This window comes from Oncorhynchus clarkii, chromosome 12 (genome assembly GCF_045791955.1).
Source record: "Oncorhynchus clarkii lewisi isolate Uvic-CL-2024 chromosome 12, UVic_Ocla_1.0, whole genome shotgun sequence".
Taxonomy (NCBI): domain Eukaryota; kingdom Metazoa; phylum Chordata; class Actinopteri; order Salmoniformes; family Salmonidae; genus Oncorhynchus; species Oncorhynchus clarkii.
In genome coordinates, this window is record NC_092158.1 from 48720886 (window position 1) to 48740296 (window position 19411).

The 19411-nt window shown below is 42.3% G+C and overlaps 1 protein-coding gene across 4 annotated transcripts in view; it reads right to left on the minus strand.

Annotated features, from left to right (window-relative positions):
* The window catches only part of LOC139420762 (CAP-Gly domain-containing linker protein 2-like), a 74208-nt gene that overhangs the window by 17994 nt on the left and 36803 nt on the right, over nucleotides 1–19411 (minus strand). For all 4 annotated transcript variants that reach the window (XM_071170982.1, XM_071170979.1, XM_071170981.1 and 1 more), the window contains exons 5-6: nucleotides 14957–15170; nucleotides 4335–4532 (exon numbers count right to left, since the gene is read on the minus strand). In XM_071170982.1, the coding sequence (XP_071027083.1) occupies nucleotides 4335–4532; nucleotides 14957–15170 (412 nt within the window). The remainder of the gene's footprint in view (nucleotides 1–4334; nucleotides 4533–14956; nucleotides 15171–19411) is intronic.

Genomic DNA, 19411 nt, shown 5'->3' on the forward strand with positions numbered 1-19411 from the left:
ATTTATCTTTTATTTCACCTTTATTTAACCAGGTAGACAAGTTGAGAACAAGTTCTCATTTACAATTGCGATTGAACAATTGAAAAACTAGTTTTAATGACTCCAACCTAAGTGTATGTACACTTACGACTTCAACTGATATACACAATGGATAGTCTATTGGTCACGTGAGTGTACAGCATATTGTACTTTCACTGTAAATATGTAGGCTATTACACTTTCAAATGAATTTGATTGCGTATTGTTCTGTTTTTATATACTGTCTTTTTAAGCAAATTAATTTCCCCCTGGTGGGATAATAAAGTTTTCGATTACTTTCCCTTTAAGGGGCGCAGGTTAGTGTTTTTCATCACAAATATTGTTTTGGAGGCAGCTCTGCAGATTGGCCACTAGCTGGCACAGCCACAGTCATAACATCTGATTTTAAACCCATCCTTAACCCGAACCACACTGCTAACCCTAAGGCCTAACTTTAAATTAAGACCAAAAAGCAAGTGTCTGATTTCATACATTTTTACAATATAGCCAATTTTGCAGGTGGCCCATCTAGCGGAAATCGCTCGGTTCTGCCTCAAGGACAAGACTCATCTCAATAAATGTCAACTTGCTTAATAAGAAGCATTAGAAGAGCCAAAATGAATATAACCAATTGAACGACATATTGCAGGATAAGTCAATGTTATAGTTTACATAGCTGGCCATAAATGGATGTTTCATGTTTCTTTTTGGATTGGTTATGCAGGCTTCTTCTTACCCATGCCTTTCTACTACAGATTATAATATGATTAGGCTATATCTTTACATTTAAAAAAACAAGTGTCAGATTGTCAGTCATTCCAATATATTTAATACCCCTGGATCTTCAAGTGACTAGGAAATATGGAAATATAGATTAGCCAAATTGTTTTACATGAGCATAACACAAAAACTAAGGACTAGCCAACTCTGTTACTACACTGTTGTTTATGATTTTGTTGTCATGGAGCACTGATTGGGCTCAATGCTTCCAGATGAAAAATAAATGCTGCTCTCGGGAATTGCATGCTTTGAGCACTACCGAAAAGTGCTATTTGCATTTGAAAAATGTGTGCCATATGCTACATTTGCTATAGGCCTATTGTTTAGGTTTATGTCGGTGACACTTTGATATCTCGATAATTTGAAGATGTTTAAGTCTGTCAAAAGTGTGCGAGTTTGAGCATGTGTTAGAGCTATGGATTTTTTTTTTATCAGCACGAATTAGATTGAGCTACAAAAGCGCCACTGGTGGTCTTAAAGAAGTCTCTTTCCACTTTTACGGCTGCTGCGACTGAGTTTTGAGTGAAGGGGATGGGTACTGTCCTGTAAAATGCTTTCAAGTTTTTGGAGAATAGGTTTTGTGTACAGACTGGTGGCTGATTATTGGTCTATATCAATTATCCTTCCCACCGTCTTGATCAAGCGCTGAAGCTTGACATGGTCTTGTGATGTTTCCAAAGACGCATGTCAGACCAAAGGACAGCGCACTCTGCAGGACAGATTTATAAAACAGTTGTAGGATATGGCAATCAACATTAAAATGCTTCAGTTTGCGTAAAAAAAAACATTGTATGTGGCAGTTTCTTTCTTTTTGCAAGGATACAGTCATTGAATTTCAGTTCGTTTATTTCGATTCCCAGATATCTATACGTGGTCACTCTATCGACGGATTCCCAATTGAACTTCGTAGGGGATAGTGCAGTTTCATTCCTTCTAAAAATAAATTACAATCACTTGTTTTCTTAACGTTTATTTCAAGAAAGTTATCTGCGCACCACTGGACGAATTGCGTACCACTGGGCGAATTTGACAGTTTTTCTGTCAAAACCTTGGTCTGGGTGGAAAAACCCACAAGAGCGGTGTCATCTACACATTTAAAGAATGTGTGGGCTGGCTCAGAGGCTTGACCATCGTTCGTTCACAGTGTGTACAGGATCGGTGAAAGTACCCACCCTTGTGATGCTCCCGTATTCACCGTTCTAGATGTGGGGATGGCAGAGTTGAACTTCACTTGTTAGGTACAATTCACAAGGAAACTGTTGATCCGTTTGATCAGTAGAGAGTTGACACCGAAATTCACCAGCTTGTCCACCACTGAAGTCAATGAATACAATTTTCACTAGGCTATTTGCCTGTTCTAAGTGTTCGTATATGATGTTCAGCATGTCCAGTAACTCATCATCAACACGCCTGAAGGCGCGGTATTCAAATTGGTTTAGATCTAGTTGGGATGAGACACCAGAAATACTGTTTTTTTGTTTTCAAAGGTACAGATGTCAGGGCTACAGGGCGTAAGTCGTTATTTTCTTTTGGCCTGGTGTTTTTAGGTACTGGAACAATCAGCAACTTTTTCCATAAGTCTGGAATTATCCCGCTGTCCAGTGACAGCTGGAACAGCTTCTGGAACGGTAGTAATGCACGCTGGTTTGTGCATGCCCAGAGTGCCTTCCTGCTGAAGCTGTCTGGACCGTATGATTTTCTTGGGATGACATGTTGAAAGTGTTGCTTGACGTCATCACAGGGATTTGTATATCAACAGCTGGTATGCTGTCTACACTGTCCATGGCCATTTATGCTGCGATGTAAAATCACCCATGTCAAACCTTCAATAGAAATGGTTCAAAACATTTGCAAAGACAAGGTCATTATCGACAGTCATGCAATGTCTCTTTGGTTTGTAACCTGTGATGGTTTGCCAGACTTTCCTACTGTCATTGTCTTTAAAAACATTGTCTAATTTGTCTTTGTAGGCTGCCTTGCACTCCTTGATCTTGCTTTTGAGTCTCCTCTGAACATTTTTCCTTTCCTCTTTACTAGCTTAAAAAACATGAGCAGGCGCACACCCAGAAAAATGTGTTTATCTGGAGGTGCTGACTAACGGCGAATAAACTTTTAACTATCAAAATAAAGAAAGTCGCACACTCCATGTATAAACTCCCAACAATTTAATGGGTATTTACCAACGTTTCGCATCACTATGCCTTTCTCAGGGTAATATCATGAATACTTGAACCAGGTTATGGAGACAAACAGTGCAATTAGTGCAAACAATGACACTAGTGAGGGGTGTGTCATAATTATTAAGTTAATTAAAATGAATTAGTGAAACTAAAAAATATTTTTTTTTATGGCATATTAAATATATTACGCTATTGTTATCATATAGAAACAATTGAATATTGTACATCATATTAGCATCAACATGCATTATTGTTTAATTCAATTTCACATAATTGTTTCATATTTCATTTCATATTTGTTACATGTAATCTTTTGGTTCAACCTTAATGTATAATGAGCATCATCAACAGGGGGAACATATTTAGTGTACGCTAATAAGCTGTAGAAAGAATATATCAATTTATAAGACTTGTTCATAAAATAAAGATTTGTTCATAAGAAGGGCATGAGATCAGTCAGTATTCTGACCACTAGGGGTCAATGATTTAGATACGATATCCAGTAAGCCTCCCTTTGCCGTAGTAGGATTTTGATGTTGCCTCCTTTCCTCTTTACTGCCACATGATTTAAACACTTTTTTTCTGGTTGAGGCGCTCTTTAAATTCCCGAGTCACCCACGGTGACTGTTTAATCGTGAAGAACGCACAAGAGAAGCTTTGTCTGGCATGCATTTAGCAACTTTCTAGTGAAATAAATGCTAGCTTATTTCCTAGCTGTGTGCCTTTGCCAGCATGGTTGGAGACATAAACGTAGGTATGGCTAGCCAAAGGCCAAGACCCTCTCTGTTTCCGCTATAAATACTGATTGGTTGAGAGCGCTGGACTTGCTTTCCTTGGCCACGTTAGTTTTGCATCACCAGTGCCCTGGATAGGCGGATTTTTCATATTATTCCATTGCTCCGTAAATGAAATCTCCACCCAAAAAGGGGACTGGGCAATGCAAAAACTAGTGTGCACCTTGTCTAGAAAAGAGAGATAACCATGGGAGATAACATTCAGCTTTGAATGGCTTTATGAATGTGAGGCTCAGCTTGCATGAGATTCTGAATCGTCAGAAATAGCTGACTGACTGATTTGTTTATGAACAATGCACATCTCCAGGCGAACCAAAGCGCATTAGAGATGGTTTATTTACAGTTAGGCCCGCTTTGAGTCTAGTAAGCCAGTCCCCCCAGGATTCTGCGATAGAATATTTTTTGCAAAATCAACAATTATTGTGAATTTGACCAATCACCTCACTGTTTCAGCCTAAAACAGTGAAATCATCGCAATATTATCGCATAAAACTGACCAAAGCAGTACAAAAATAGGGCTTGCAATTTCATGACAAAAACTGCCACTCAGGTTACTGCCTACCTGCAGGTGCTGGGCCTTGAGGACACTGAGCTCCTTCTCCACCTCACAGATGTGGCTGGTGGCTTTTGCCACCTCAGCCCGCTCCAGGTCCCTCTCGGCCAGCAGCTGCTCGATGTGCTGCTGTTTCTCTTTCAGTGCCTCCTGCAGCGCAGTAGTGCCTGAAATTTTGCGGGCATAGCGGGACGACGTCTCTGTGAGCTATGGAGGGGGAGGGGAGGTTTTGTAGGGGGGGAAGGGTGGTTAGGTAGGGGGAGGAATGGGGGGAGAGAGAGGGGGGAAGGAGGTGAGAGAAACAAATAAGATGAGGAAATTTGTCTTGCAGCATTACACATTTTTTTTTATACACACTCAATTTAAAAATGCAAGAAAAAGAAAGGGGATTTCATAAATTATTTCTATGCTGCATGAAATAAGGGGCTTTCATGATATTTGAATTATTATTATTGAGGACATTTGTCTGGGAGCATTAGAGAAGAAAGAAATTAGGAGCAAACTAAAGATACTTTTGGTAATGTAGTGTATCTTGACACCTGCTCTTCGAACATCTCATTCCAAAATCATAGGCCTTAATATGGAGTTGGTCCCCCCTTTGCTGCTATAATAGCCTCCACTCTTCTGGGAAGGCTTTCCACTAGATGTTGGAACATTGCTGCGGGGACATGCTTCCATTCAGCCACAAGAGCATTAAGGAGGTCGGGCATTGATGTTGGGTGATTAGGCCTGGCTCGCAGTCGGCGTTCCAATTCATCCCAAAGGCGTTCGATGGGGTTAAGGTCAGGGATCTGTTCTTCAGTACTCAGCGGTCCCGCTCTGTGAGCTTGTGTGGCCTACCACTTCGTGGCTGATCAGTTGTTGCTCCTAGGCGTTTCCACTTCACAATAACAGCACTTACAGTTGACCGGGGTAGCTCTAGCAGAGCACGTTGAAAGTCACTGAGGTCTTCAGTAAGTTCATTCAACTGTGAATGTTTGTCTATGGAGATTGCATGGTTGTGTGCTCGATTTTAATACACCGGTCAGCAACGGGTGTGGCAGAATATACTCATTTGAAGGGGTGTCCACATACTTTTGAATATACCGGATATAAAGTCAGACATCTAAACAACAGGCCTAGACCAAGGGTGGGCAATACAACCCCGTGCCGGATCCGGACCAAGAGCTGTTCAAATGGTGGGTGCTGTGGATGTGATGGATTCCTTTTTATACAAATTACATGAGTTAACACTTCAAGGTCTTAAACTAGATAGAAAGTATACAGACATGATAATACATATTTTTTTCTGACCCCCAAATTACTTTCGACAAACAAATCCGTCCAAAGAAAATTTGTGACGCCCACCGTTGAATTTGTAAGTCCCAATATGGCCCTCAAACCAAAATTGCCTACCTCTGGTCTGATTTGAACAGATCTGAATTGTGATCAAAATAGTAGACTGGGTCACCCATGCACATGCATGCTTGTGCGCATGCACAGACACACACACCTGAGGCAACGAGAGGCCTAGTGACAGTGTGACTACAGCATACTATTTGATGACAATATGCACTAATTTATTTTAAGTCTTTATAAAGACGTCATCAGTGTACGAGAAAAAACAAATGGGTATCTCACAACAGAACACTTAAACTGGAATGACACTCAGTCACGGTTGCACAAAAATAACTGTGCAAACTACGCCCCCAAATATTCTAATGAGCCCCAGCCTCTAGGTGCTGGGCTTGGTGTGGTCTGGCCTGTGTCGGGCTTGGTGTGGACCGGCCCATGTCGGGTTTGGTGTCGGCTGGCCTATGTTTGTGATGTGGTGAGGTTGTTCCCAGGTGCAGAGAAGAGACCAGACAAGGAATCAGTGGTTAAGGATAAACATAAATACTTTACTGAGAAACGGTAGCAGCAGGATCACAGCACACTAGAAAAACAACAAACACTAAGTCTCGAAAACTCAGTTTTCGAAAACGCAGTTCAGCAAACCAGAACTGACACTCGAACGGTCCAGTGGACGAGTTCGGCAGTGTGTTTTGAGCATATTTGCCCAGATGAGAAACTTGATCCAGTTGGTGGCCTGGGTGGAGACGAAACAGCAGAGGAACTTCTCCAACTCCTAGTTGGCCCGCTCCGTTATCCCATTAGACTCTGGGTGAAACCCAGAGGAAAGACTCATTGACGCCCCCAACAGGGAGCAGAAGGCTTTCCAATACCGTGCGACGAACTGGGGCCCACGATCCGAGACAATGTCCTGGGAAAGTCTGTGTAGTTAAAAGACATGGGTAATCATGAGATCAGCGGTCTCTTTCACTGAGGGCAACTTGGGTAAGGTGATGAAATGGGCAGCCTTGGAAAACTGATCGACAACCACCAGGATAGTGGTAAGCCCTTGGGATGGGGGGTAACTCTGTGATAAAGTCTACGGACAAGTGGGACCAGGACTGGCTGGGAATGGGCAGAGGTTGGAGCAACCCAGCCGGTCGCTGTTGTGAGGACTTGCTTTGGGCACAGGTGGAGCAGGCCGTAACGAAGGATCTCACATCCTCAATCATGCTGGGCCAACAGAATCTCCGCCTCAGGAACTCCAGTGTCCGATGAACCCTTGGATGCCCAGTTAATTTCAGAGGAGTGTCCCCATTGTAGTACCCGGGAACGGGCTGATCGCGGAACATAAAGTCTGTATTGAGACCCAGCCGGGGTCAGGTTCTCGGGTCTGGGCTTGTCGGACCGTGGTATCAATACTCCATATCATGGGGGCCACAATGCGGGAGCTGGGGATGATGGGCTCGCAGTCCCTCTCCTCATTAGAGACATTGTGTTGGCGGGACAGGGCGTCTGCTTTCTAAATATTTTATCCCGGGCGATAGGCTAGTGCGAAGTTAAACCTGTTAAAGAACAGAGCCCACCTAGCCTGGCAAGCGTTCAACCTCTTGGCTTCTTGAATGGAGACCAAGTTCTTATGGTCCGTCCAGATCACAAAAGGATGAGGTGCCCCTCCAACCAGTGTCTCCACCCCTCAAGGGCACACTTAACTGTCAAGAGCTCCTGGTTGCCTACATCGTTGTTGCGTTCCCCTGGCGAGAACCACTTGGAGAGATAGGCACATGGGTGCAGGTTCTTGTCCCCCTCGTTCCGCTGTAAAAGGACCGCCCCCGCTCCGGTGTCTGAGGCATCCACCTCTACCATGAAGTGATGGGTAGGATCCGGATGGACAAGGATGGGTCCGGAGATTAAACATCCCTTAAGCTTCCCAAATGCCCCGTCAGCCTCGCGGGTCGAGCAAGAATGTTGAATGTTGAACAGTCGGGTTGCCGCTTCTCGTCTGCTGACTGGGTGGTTGAAGACTCGTCGCAGCTTGGCAGTGAAGGCTAATGTGGAGCTGCAGGATGGTGGCTGCTGTTCTCACACCACCATTGCCCACGCCAGGGCCTTACCTGAGAGTAGAGAGATGATATAGGCTATCATGGCCCGATTGGTGTGGAACGAGGAGGACTGTAGCTCGAACACCAGAGCGCACTGAGTGAGGTACCCCTTGCATCCTCCCGGGTGGCCGTCATATTAATCGGGGGCTGGGATCTTGGGTCTCCGGTACAGCTTCCCTGGAGGAACTATGGCGACGCCTGTAGCACTGGGTGATGAGACTTGGGCATTGGCTCCTCCTGGGTTGGGGTTGGGCCGGGGTTGGACAAAATCGGTAAGTGCCCAGAGGGTCTCTGATATTTGGGAGAGTTGTTCTTGCTGCCACAACAGTAGTTATCCTTGGTGGGTTATAGCATTCTGGATCTGGGTGATCTCTGCTGGGTCCATGTTGAGGCAGAAGCTTGCTGTGACGTAGTGAGGTTGGACCCAGGTGCAGAGAAAAGACCAGATGCAGAATCAGCGGTTAAGGGTAAACATGAATACTTTAGGATCAAAGTACACTAGAAAAACAACACACACTAAGTCTCGAAAACTCACTCAGTAAACGACCGCACACGGTATACAATTCAAGCTTCTGCAAAGGACAACAGAAAACACACCCCTTTTAACATGGAAATCATAACGAGTAAATAGGACACACCTGAGTGATGTTAATGTCTCTAGGACGGTATCTGCAGCCCTCTCGTGACAGGTGGAACCATGACAGTGTTGGGTTTGGTGTGGGCTGGCCCATGTCGGGCTAGCCCGAGTTGGGCTGGTGTAGGCTAGCCTGTGTTTGGCTTGGTGTGGGCTAGCCCGTGCTCACCTTGGCCACCGAATACCCACATGGGGCCAATGGGGTCATGTTTTCTGGGTATACACAGTATGTCTGTACTTTAGCCCTACTGCCAGCACCAAGATGGCCACCTGATGTGCCAGATTGTGATAATTAGGGTGTCCTAATGCTGGCTGAGGTTAATTGACCTAATGTGCTACATCTTCCAAATATGTCACCTGACTGCCTGATAAGAGGGGGAGGGGTGACATACACAGACAGACATTTCAATCAATACTGATAATATATCAATACTAGCTTTAAAATAATATTGCATATTTATATGCTATGATAATCAGTAATTGTGTCCCCAACGTGTTCTAACTATTCTATGTAATGTGTCACTACTGTGTTTGTGTGTTGTCTCTAAAATGTTTATATTGTGCCAAATACAGTGTGTGTCCTGTCTCATGTACAGTGGCTTGCGAAAGTATTCACCCCCCTTGGCATTTTTCCTCTTTTGTTGCCTTACAACCTGGAATTAAAATAGATTTTGGGGGGGTTTGTATCATTTGATTTACACAACATGCCTACCTACCACTTTGAAGATGCAAAATATTTTTTATTGTGAAACAAACAAGAAATAAGACAAAAAAACGGAAAACTTGAACGTGCATAACTATTCACCCCCCCCCCCCCCCAAAAAAAAAAGCAGTACTTTGTAAAGCCATGTGAAGACTGAAACAGGTTTCCCTCAAGAATTTCCATGTATTTAACGCCATCATTCCTTCAATTCTGACCAGTTTCCCAGTCTCTGCCGATGAAAAACATCCCCACAGCATGCTGCCACCACCATGCTTCACTGTGGGGCTGCTGTTCTCGGGTGATGAGAGATGTTGGGTTAGTGCCAGACATAGCGTTTTCCTTGATGGCCAAAAATCCAAAATTGTGTCTCATCTAACCAGAGTACCTTCTTCCATATGTTTGGGGAGTCTCCCACATGCCTTTTGGCGAACACCAAACGTGTTTGCTTAAAGAAAAAAATAAGCAATGACTTTTTTCTGGCCACTCTTCCGTAAAGCCCAGCTCTGTGGAGTGTACGGCTTAAAGTGGTCCTATGGACAGATACTCCAATCTCCGCTGAAGAGCTTCGCAGCTCCTTCAGGGTTATCTTTGGTCTCTTTGTTGCCTCTATGATTAATGCCCTCCTTGCCTGGTCCATGAGTTTTGGTGGGCGGCCCTCTCTTGGCAGGTTTGTTGTGGTGCCATGTTCTTTCCATTTTTTAATAATGGATTTAATGGTGCTCCGTGGGATGTTCAAAGTTTCTGATATTTTTTTATAACCCAACCCTGATCTGTACTTTGTCCCTGACCTGTTTGGAAAGCTCCTTGTTCTTCATGGTGCCGCTTGCTTGGTGGTGCCCTGTGCTTAGTGGTGTTGCAGACTATGCAGCCTTTCAGAACAGGTGTACACATACGGAGATCATGTGACAGATAAATAAAGTCCACCTGTATGCAATCTAACTAATTATGTGACTTCTGAAGGTAATTGGTGGCACCAGATCTCATTTAGGAGCTTCATAGCAAAGGGGTGAATACATATGCACGCACCACTTTTCTGTTTTTTTGGTTGTTTTTTTCATTTCACTTCACCAATTTGGATTATTTTGTGTATGTCTATTACATGAAATCCAAATAAAATTATATTTAAATTAGAGGTTGTAAAGCAACAAAATAGTAAAAATGCCAAGGGGGTTGAATACTTTTGCAAGGCACTGTATTGCATGTCTTCTTTGTCTCCCTCTCTGCCCTCTCTTAACCTCTCTCCATCCTCTGTCTCTCTCCATCTCTTGCTCTCTGTCAGTTTCATCTTTCAGTCTGTTTGTATCTGTCAGGTCTGCAAAAATGTGTATAATGCAACTAAACGCTTTGGGAGCATTATACCAGTGTACAGATTTACTTTTTGTTTTACGTTGTCCTCTCTGATCCAGCACCTGGGACAAGTTTTTGTGTGTGCATACCGCTCAATTATTTATATCTACACTAGATGACTAACAGAGGGCGCTGTTTTGAAACCACCGCGCCTCCATCTTGCCACTCACCCACCATTGGAAAAAATATTTTGAAAGCCATAGAAATGCATTTAATGTCTACATTTGTTTTTGACACATTTATTATATTACAGCCATCTTAATAATGCATATTTTTAATTATATTATGTGAGCTAAACATAAAAAATAGAATATATAAAAACATTTCCGAGTACGTTTTGGAAAGTACTAATGTTATTGTCCTCCAATACAACAAAGCAATACTTAAATACATGTAATTTTGTCCTTTAATTGAAATACTGTATAATCCATTAATTCCTACAGAGCCTCACAGTGGAGGTTTTATAATACCCATAAAACCTAGAGATTAAACAGGGAAATGACTTCAATCGTTTTTCCACCACTTATTTTTCCCATAGGGAAAACATATAAAAAAAACAAAATAAGGGCTGTGTTTCGTGTAGGCTTACCCTGGTGTGACGTTTTTGAGAACCATGTAAATCTCTCTTGGACAACGTGACTTTTATCAATATATTCAGCTCAATTTACTCTCAGATTCGAATAATGCTAATTAGCATCAAAATAGACATCATGAAAAACAAAAAATCCCTGCAAGCTCCTGCACGTTATCTCAAGCTGACACTTTTGCTAACAGGTATTGTGTACATTTTTAAACTTGCACAAGATAGATCACGGAATTGTCCTTTTAAAGAAATGTAGCCAATTTAATCATTATTACATTTAGCTAACATTACAGTTAATCCAGAGATTCTTACCATTGTCTCTCGATTCGTCAGTCTCGTCCAGATCATCATGGCATTTGTTGTTCTTTATGATAGCCACACTAGCAGCTAATTAGCATTTCATTTTTGGGGGGTAAATACAAGCGAATATATTGATAAAGTCACCTCTATACCAAACACTTACAATTATCTGTAAGGTCCCTCAGTCGAGCAATTTCAAACACAGATTCAACCACAAAGACCAGGGAGGTTTTACAATGCCTCGCAAAGAAGGAAACCTATAAGTAGTAAAAAATAAAAAAGCAGACATTGAATATCCATTTGTGCATGGTGAAGTTATCAATTACACTTTGGATGGTGTATCAATACACCCAGTCACTACAAAGATACAGGCGTCCTTCCTTACTCAGTTGCCTTAGAGGACGAAAACCGCTCAGGGATTTCACAATGAGGCCAATGGTGACTATAAAATAGTTATAGAGTTTTTAAGTTAACTTAATTTAACCCTTATTTTACCAGGTAAGTTGACTGAGAACACATTCTCATTTACAGCAACGACCTAGGTCATAGTTACAGGGGAGAGGAAGGGGATGAATGAGCCAATTGAAAGCTGAGAATGATTAGGTGGCCATCATGGTATGAGGGCCAGATTGGGAATTTAGCCAGGACATTGGGGTTAACGCCCCTACTCTTACGATAAGTGCCATGGGATCTTTAGTGACCACAGAGAGTCAGGACACATGTTTAACGTCTCATCCGAAAGACAGCCCTCTATGTTCCCAACCAATGCCCTTGGAAATTGGGATATTTTCTTAGACCAGAGCCTCCTACGGGCACTCCAACACCACTTCCAACACCACTTCCAGCAGCATCCGGTCTCCCATCCAAGGACCAACCAGGACCAACCCTGCTTAGTTTCAGAGGCAAGCCAGCAGTGGCTGTAATAGGAGAAAACTGAGGCTGGATCAACAACATTGTATTTACTCCCCAATACTAACCTAATTGACAGTGAAAAGAAGAAACCTGTACAATATACAGTTGAAGTTGGAAGTTTACATATACCTTAGCCAAATACATTCAAACTCAGTTTTTCACAATTCCTGACATTTAATCCTAGTAAAAATTCCTGTCTTAGGTCAGTTAGGATCACCATTTTATTTTAAGAATGTGAAATGTCAGAATAATAGCAGAGAGAATAATTTTTTCCAGCTTTTATTTCTTTCATCACATTCCCAGTGGGTCAGAAGTTTACATACACTCAATTAGTATTTGGTAGCATTGCCTTTAAATTGTTTCACTTGGGTCAAATGTGTCGGGTAGCCTTCCACAAGCTTCCCACAATATGTTGGGTGAATTTTGGCCCATTCCTCCTGACAGAGCTGGTGTAACTGAGTCAGGTTTGTAGGCCTCCTTGCTCGCACATGCCTTTTCAGTTCTGCCCACACATTTTCTATAGGATTGAGGTTAGGGCTCGTGATGGCCCTGCAATACCTTGACTTTGTTGTCCTTAAGCCATTTTGCCACAAGTTTGGAAGTATTCTTGGGGTCAATGTCCATTTGGAAGACCCATTTGCAACCAAGCTTTAACTTCCTGACTGTTGTCTTGAGAAGTTGCTTCAATATATCCACATAATTTTCCTGCCTCATGATGCTATCTATTTTGTGAAGTGCACCAGTCCCTCCTGCAGCAAAGCACCCCCACAGTATGATGTTGCCACCTCGTCCTTCACGGTTGGGATGGTGTTCTTCGGCTTCCAAGCCTCCCCCTTTTCCCTCCAAATATAACGATGGTCATTATGGCCAAAAAGTTATATTTTTGTTTCATCAGACGAGAGGACATTTCTCCAAAAAGTACAATCTTTGTCCCCATGTGCAGTTGCAAACTGTAGTCTGGCTTTTTAATGGCGGTTTTGGAGCAGTGGCTTCTTCCTTGCTGAGCGGCCTTTCAGGTTGTGATGATATAGGACTCGTTTTACTGTGGATATAGATACTTTTGTAACTGTTTCCTCCAGCATCTTCACAAGGTCCTTTGCTGTTGTTCTGGGATTGATTTGCACTTTTCACACCAAACTACGTTCATCTCTAGGAGACAGAACGCGCCTCCTTCCTGAGCTGTATGACAGCTGCGTGGTCCCATGGTGTTTATACTTGCGTACTATTGTTTATACAGATGAACGTGGTACTTTCAGGCGTTTGGAAATTGCTCCCAAAGATGAACTCTAGGAGCTCAGATGCAATATTTTAACCTAATATATATTTTAACCTAATATATATTTAACCTAATATCCAACATTTTGACAGACAGATTTTTACATCCACAGGTACATCTCCAATTGACTCAATTTATGTCAATTAGCCTATCAGAAGCTTCTAAAGCCATGACAAAATTTTCTGGAATTTTCCAAGCTGTTTAAAGGCAGAGTCAATTTAGTGTATGTAAACTTCTGACCCACTGTAATTGTGATACAGTGAATTATAAGTGAAATTATCTGTCTGTAAATAATTGTTGGAAAAATGACTTGTGTCATGCACAAAGTAGATGTCCTAACAGACTTGCCAAAACTATAGTTTGTTAACAAGAAATTTCTGGAGTGGTTGAAAAACAAGTTTTAATGACTCCAACCTAAGTGTTTGTAAACTTCCGACTTCAACTGTAAAAATATTCCAAAACATGCATCCTGTTTGCAACAAGGAACTAAAGTACTACAGCAAAAAATGTGGCAAAGCAATTCACTTTTTGTCCTGAATACAAAGTTTTATGTTTGTAGCAAATGTATTACAACACATTACTGAATACCACTCTTCATATTTTCAAGCGTAGTGGTGGCTGCATCATGTTATGGGTATGCTTGTAATCGTTAAGGATTAGGGAGTTCTTCAGGATAAAAAATAAATACAGGCAAAATCAAAGGAAAACCTGGTTCAGTCTGCTTTCCACTAGACACAGAGATTAATTCACCTTTCAGCATGACAATAATCTAAAACACAAGGCCAAATATACACTGGAGTCAGTTACCAAGAAGACAGTGAATGTTCTGGAGTGGCTGAGTTAGTTTTGACTTAAATCTACTTGAAAATCTATGGCAAGACCTGAAAATGGTTGTATAGCAATGATTGAAAAAGAAAAGGAGAGCCGCACACTCTAGGCGCTCAGATGCAATAATTTAATAACCTAATATCCAACGTTTCGACAGACAAGCTGTCTTCATTATACCCTGATGAAGACAGCTTGTCTGTCAAAACGTTGGATATTAGACACAGCTTGAATAATTGAAAAAATAATGGACAAATGTTGCACAATCCAGGCATGGAAAGCTCTTAGAGACTTACCCAGAAAGACTCAGATGTAATCACTGCCAAAGGTGCTTCTACAAAGTATTGACTCAAGGGTGAATACTTATGTAAATGAGATATTTCTGTATTTCATTTTCAAAACATTTGCAATAAGTTCTAAAAACATGTTTTCACTTTGTCATTGTGGGTATTATGTGTAAAAAATATATATTTAATCATTTTTGAATTCAGGCTGTAACTCAATAAAGTATGACTACTAAGGTATGACTACTTTCTGAAGGCACTTTACATGAATGATACCACCCCATTAGACTGGCAGTTATAGTCATGAAAATACATTGGTTGGTTTATGTCTATGCATGCATGTGTATCTCTCACCAGGCCAGTTCGACTGGGCCGCCCGCCCACTGAGGAAGCCACAGAGCTAACAGAGCTGATGGACGAGCTGCTGGGGCTGTGGGCCAAGGATGACACCCCCATGGCCATGCGCTTGCTCTTCTTGGCCTTGGCCGGGCTGGTGGAGGGGAAACCGATACGGATCACCTTGTGGATTGGTGCGAACAGTCCAAACCTGGGCGGACACTGGAAGTACCTGGGTCAGAGGTAGAGAATGACCGATATGGGTTTTTAAGGGCTAATGATGATTTGTGGGGGTCAAGGAGGTTGACATTTAATGCCAATAATAAATATAATGAATTGTTAACTTCTTGATGAGAAAAATTCCCAGCGACAGCCATGTATCAATACAATCAATTTGACTTTGTTTTTAAACAAACTACATAACGGTAAGAATGTATTTGAATGGTGAATCTCTTGATAAACTGGGTACATCAAGATGGTATAGGCCTACACACAATATAGGTGAATTCATATTCAATAGGACTGTGTGCATGCATTGAGTTATTGAGCTCGGTTTGACTGATTTCAGTGATCTATTGGGCTACAAATGGCAATCTGTTTCCCTTTCATTTAGGACCATAGGCCTACAAGCTAGGCTTCTGTTGCGTCCAGAGGCAGTTTGGAACTCGGTAGCGAGTGTTGCAACCGAGGACAGACAATTTTTACCCACAATTCGCTTCAGCACTCAACGGTCCTGTTTTGTGAGCTTGTGTGGCCTACCTAGGGTTGTACATTTTGGGGAATATTCAGAGGTGGAAACTTTGTGAGAATTATATGCAAATTAATACCATTTAATTGTTTTTTGCATTGGATATATTTTTATTACCTTTATTTAACTAGGCAAGTCAGTTAAGAATGAATTCTTATTTTCAATGACGACCTAGGAACAGTGGGTTAACTGCCTTGTTCAGAGGCAGAACGACAGAGTTTTACCTTGTCAGCTCAGGGACTCGATCTTGCAGTTCCTAGTCCAACGCTCTAACCACTAGGCTACCTGCCGCCCCGGATATATTTACCTTATCATAAGTAAACATAATCGAAATTGATTAAATCCTTCCAATAGAAATAAAAAACACTATTTAGTTACGAATTGAACTTTAGTTAAATGAGTTGACTCTTCACATGGGATGATTTCACTGAACAAAAAAAAAGGAAACATTGAATGATCCATCTCATCTCCCAAAAACATTTTCAACACACATTTATAAAATAATAGTCTAGAAACTAAAGGTGTGGTTGTCTTCCTCTCAGGCTTCCATGTCTTCTCCCTGGACCTCCTCAATGTCCACCTCTTGAACATCAGACTCTGAGGCCTCATCTTCACTGTCACTTTCCAACCTTGTTGAGGATGGCTCATTGAGGATGTCAGACTATGTTCCAAACAAGGACCAGTCGTGCTCTGAGGCAGATGATGTTTGTGAGATTTGGAGGATGATGGAGGCAACAGGGGAAAGAGCCTCAGATCCACAAAGTCCCTTCCACCTGGTGGCTGATGAGATATGTTGGCATGACTGTCATATTGCATCTCCATCCCAAAGCCCTTGCTTGGAAGTGTACGTCGCCAGACTGCCAAGAACATTGCCCTCATCAAGGCCAAGGAGGCGAGACACAGTAGTGATGACACCCTAGGCCTTGTTGATCTCTGCACCAGACATGATACGCTTGCCAGCATACTTGGGGCCCAACATGTACGCTGCGGCGTGTATGAGCTTCAGGCAGAAGTCTTCATGCTTTTTGATGTATTTCAGAACTGCAGTTTCCTCCGCTTGGAGCAACAGTGAAGTGGGCAGGGCAGTATGGATTTCTCCTCTTACATCTACAAGCAGAGTCTGAACATCAGACAGATTGGCATTGTCTCCCTCAATCCGTGCAATGGCTATTGCTATAGGTTTCAGGAGTTTCAAGCTGCTTACCACGGTCTCCCAAAATACATCATCCAGGAGGATCCTCTTGATAGAGCTGTCCATATCGGCAGTCTGTGATATGGCCATTTCTTGGAGAGACTCCTTCCCCTCCAGGTGACTGTCAAGCATGATGACAACACCACCTCAAGGGTGTTCCTGGGCAGCTTCTATGTGGTGCTCTTATTCTTCTCACTTTGCTTGGTGAGGTAGAATGCTGCTATAACTTAATGGCTCTTCACATACCTAACCATTTCCTTGGCTCTCTTGCAGAGTGTAACAATTTTTTTCAGTGACATGATGTCCTTGAGTAGCCGATTCAATGCAAGAGCAGCACAGCCAATGGGTGTGATGTGAGGGTAGGACTCCTCCACTTTAGACAAAGCAGCCTTCATGTTCGCAGCATTGTCTGTCACCTGTGCAAATACCTTCTGTGGTCCAAGGACATTGATGACTGCCTTCAGCTCATCTGCAATGTAGAGACCCGTGTGTCTGTTGTCCCTTGTGTCTGTGCTCTTGTAGAATACTGGTTGAGGGGTGGATATTATGTAGTTAATTATTCTTTGCCCACGAACATGCAACCACCCATCAGAGATGATTGCAATACAGTCTGCTTTCTATATGATTTGCTTGACCTTCACTTGAACTTTGTTGAACTCTGCATCCAGCAAATGAGTAGATAAAGCATGTCTGGTTGGAAGGGGTGTATGCTGGGCGAAGAACATTCAGATCCCTTCCAATACACATTGCCTGTGAGCATCAGAGGTGAACCAGTTGCATACACAGCTCGAGCAAGACATTCATCAGCATTTATCTGATGAATGAGAAGGAGGACCACGAGCTGTTGCTATCAATAAGGTGTCTGATTCATCATTTTCACCTCGAATAGAAGTAAAGGGACTTTTGTCAGAGGTTGCTTGTTGTGACCACTGAGGGAACATTATGGACTTGGCCAGATGGTTCTGTATCTTTGTTGCATTCTTCGCATATGATTTGGCACAGTATTTGCAAATGTACACAGCTTTTCCTTCTGCATTAGCTGCAGTGAAATGTTTCCACACATCAGATAGTGCCCGTGGCATTTTCCTGTAAATATTAGAAAACAATGAGTACATTTAAATAAATAAAAATCCATGTACAGATAAATAGTTAAGCAGTTAGATTAAACAACTCCTTTTTAAGATAAATGTTTTAAACTGAAACATATGGAAACAAGTGAATTAACACTCCTCAGTTAGCAGGCTCAAGCAAGCTAAAACCCACATGGTAGCAAAAACTAACTAGCAGAAATTGTTAACAAGTTAGTAGTGATTTAAACACACGTTGCTGTAGGCTGCTATTTACTTGTTAACAAAAAATAATGTAGGTCACAAAATATATTCACCCCACCCAGTATTGTAATCAAAACTTACCAGAAAGCATGTAGTCCTTGGCTCAGACAGTGTAGTAATGTGGGCTCGATAGCATCTCATTAGTGTGTAAGATCTTGAGAATCAGCTTTACATTTGATGGAAGAAAGCACTGTTCATGCAGATGTCACACTGGTATAAAGGATTTGGAGACAGACACGGGGATACATAATAGCGTTTTTTAATACACCCAAAACAAACACGTATACAAAACACTGGGATGTACCTAAACAAAAGAGCAAGGGTAAACCTTGAAGAAAGACACGGGATGAGACCCGTAATACACAATGCACAAAACACACAGCACAAAAGCTGAAACAACGCAATGGTACTCACGCAACCAACGGACATGGGAACAATACCCGACAATGGGGAACAATACCCGACAAGGACAATGGGAAACAGAGAGCACATATATAACATGCTGTATTAATCAGGGGAAATGGGAACCAGGTGTGCGTAATCAAAAAAGTCTGGGGTTGATGATAATGAATCCAGTTCAGTGAAGCCAAGAAGGCCAGTGACGTCGACCTCCGGAACTGGTGAACAGAATGAGCAGCAGTACCGGGGTGGATCCGTGACAGCAGAGGGTTGCAATTCCATTAAATTGGGGATAGTTTAACCAAAAAATGTCCAGAAATTTACCGGAAAGTTTTTGACCCTTTGCAACCCTAGGCCTACCACTTCACAGCTGAGCCGTTGTTACTCCTAAATGTTTCCACTTCACAATAACAACACTTACAGTTGACTGGGGAAGCTCTAGCAGGGCCAAAATTTGACAAACTGACTTGTTGGAAAAGGTGTTATCCTATGACGGTGCCATGTTGAAAGTCACTGAGCTCTTCAGTAACGCTATTCTACTAATAATGTTTGTCTATGGAGATTGCATGGTGGTCGGCTCAATTTTATACCCCTGTCAGCAACGGCTGAAATAGCCAAATCCACTCATTTGAAGGGGTGTCCACATACTTTTGTATGTATAGTGTATGTATCTTGTCCATGCCCACCGTGCCTCTCCACGGTGCAGTTGGAGAGGTGCACTGCTATGCTCTGTCAAGGTCATCTAACATAAATAATGTAGCCTCTACGTAGAAGTATATAGCCTCTTTGGCCTTTTTTGTAGC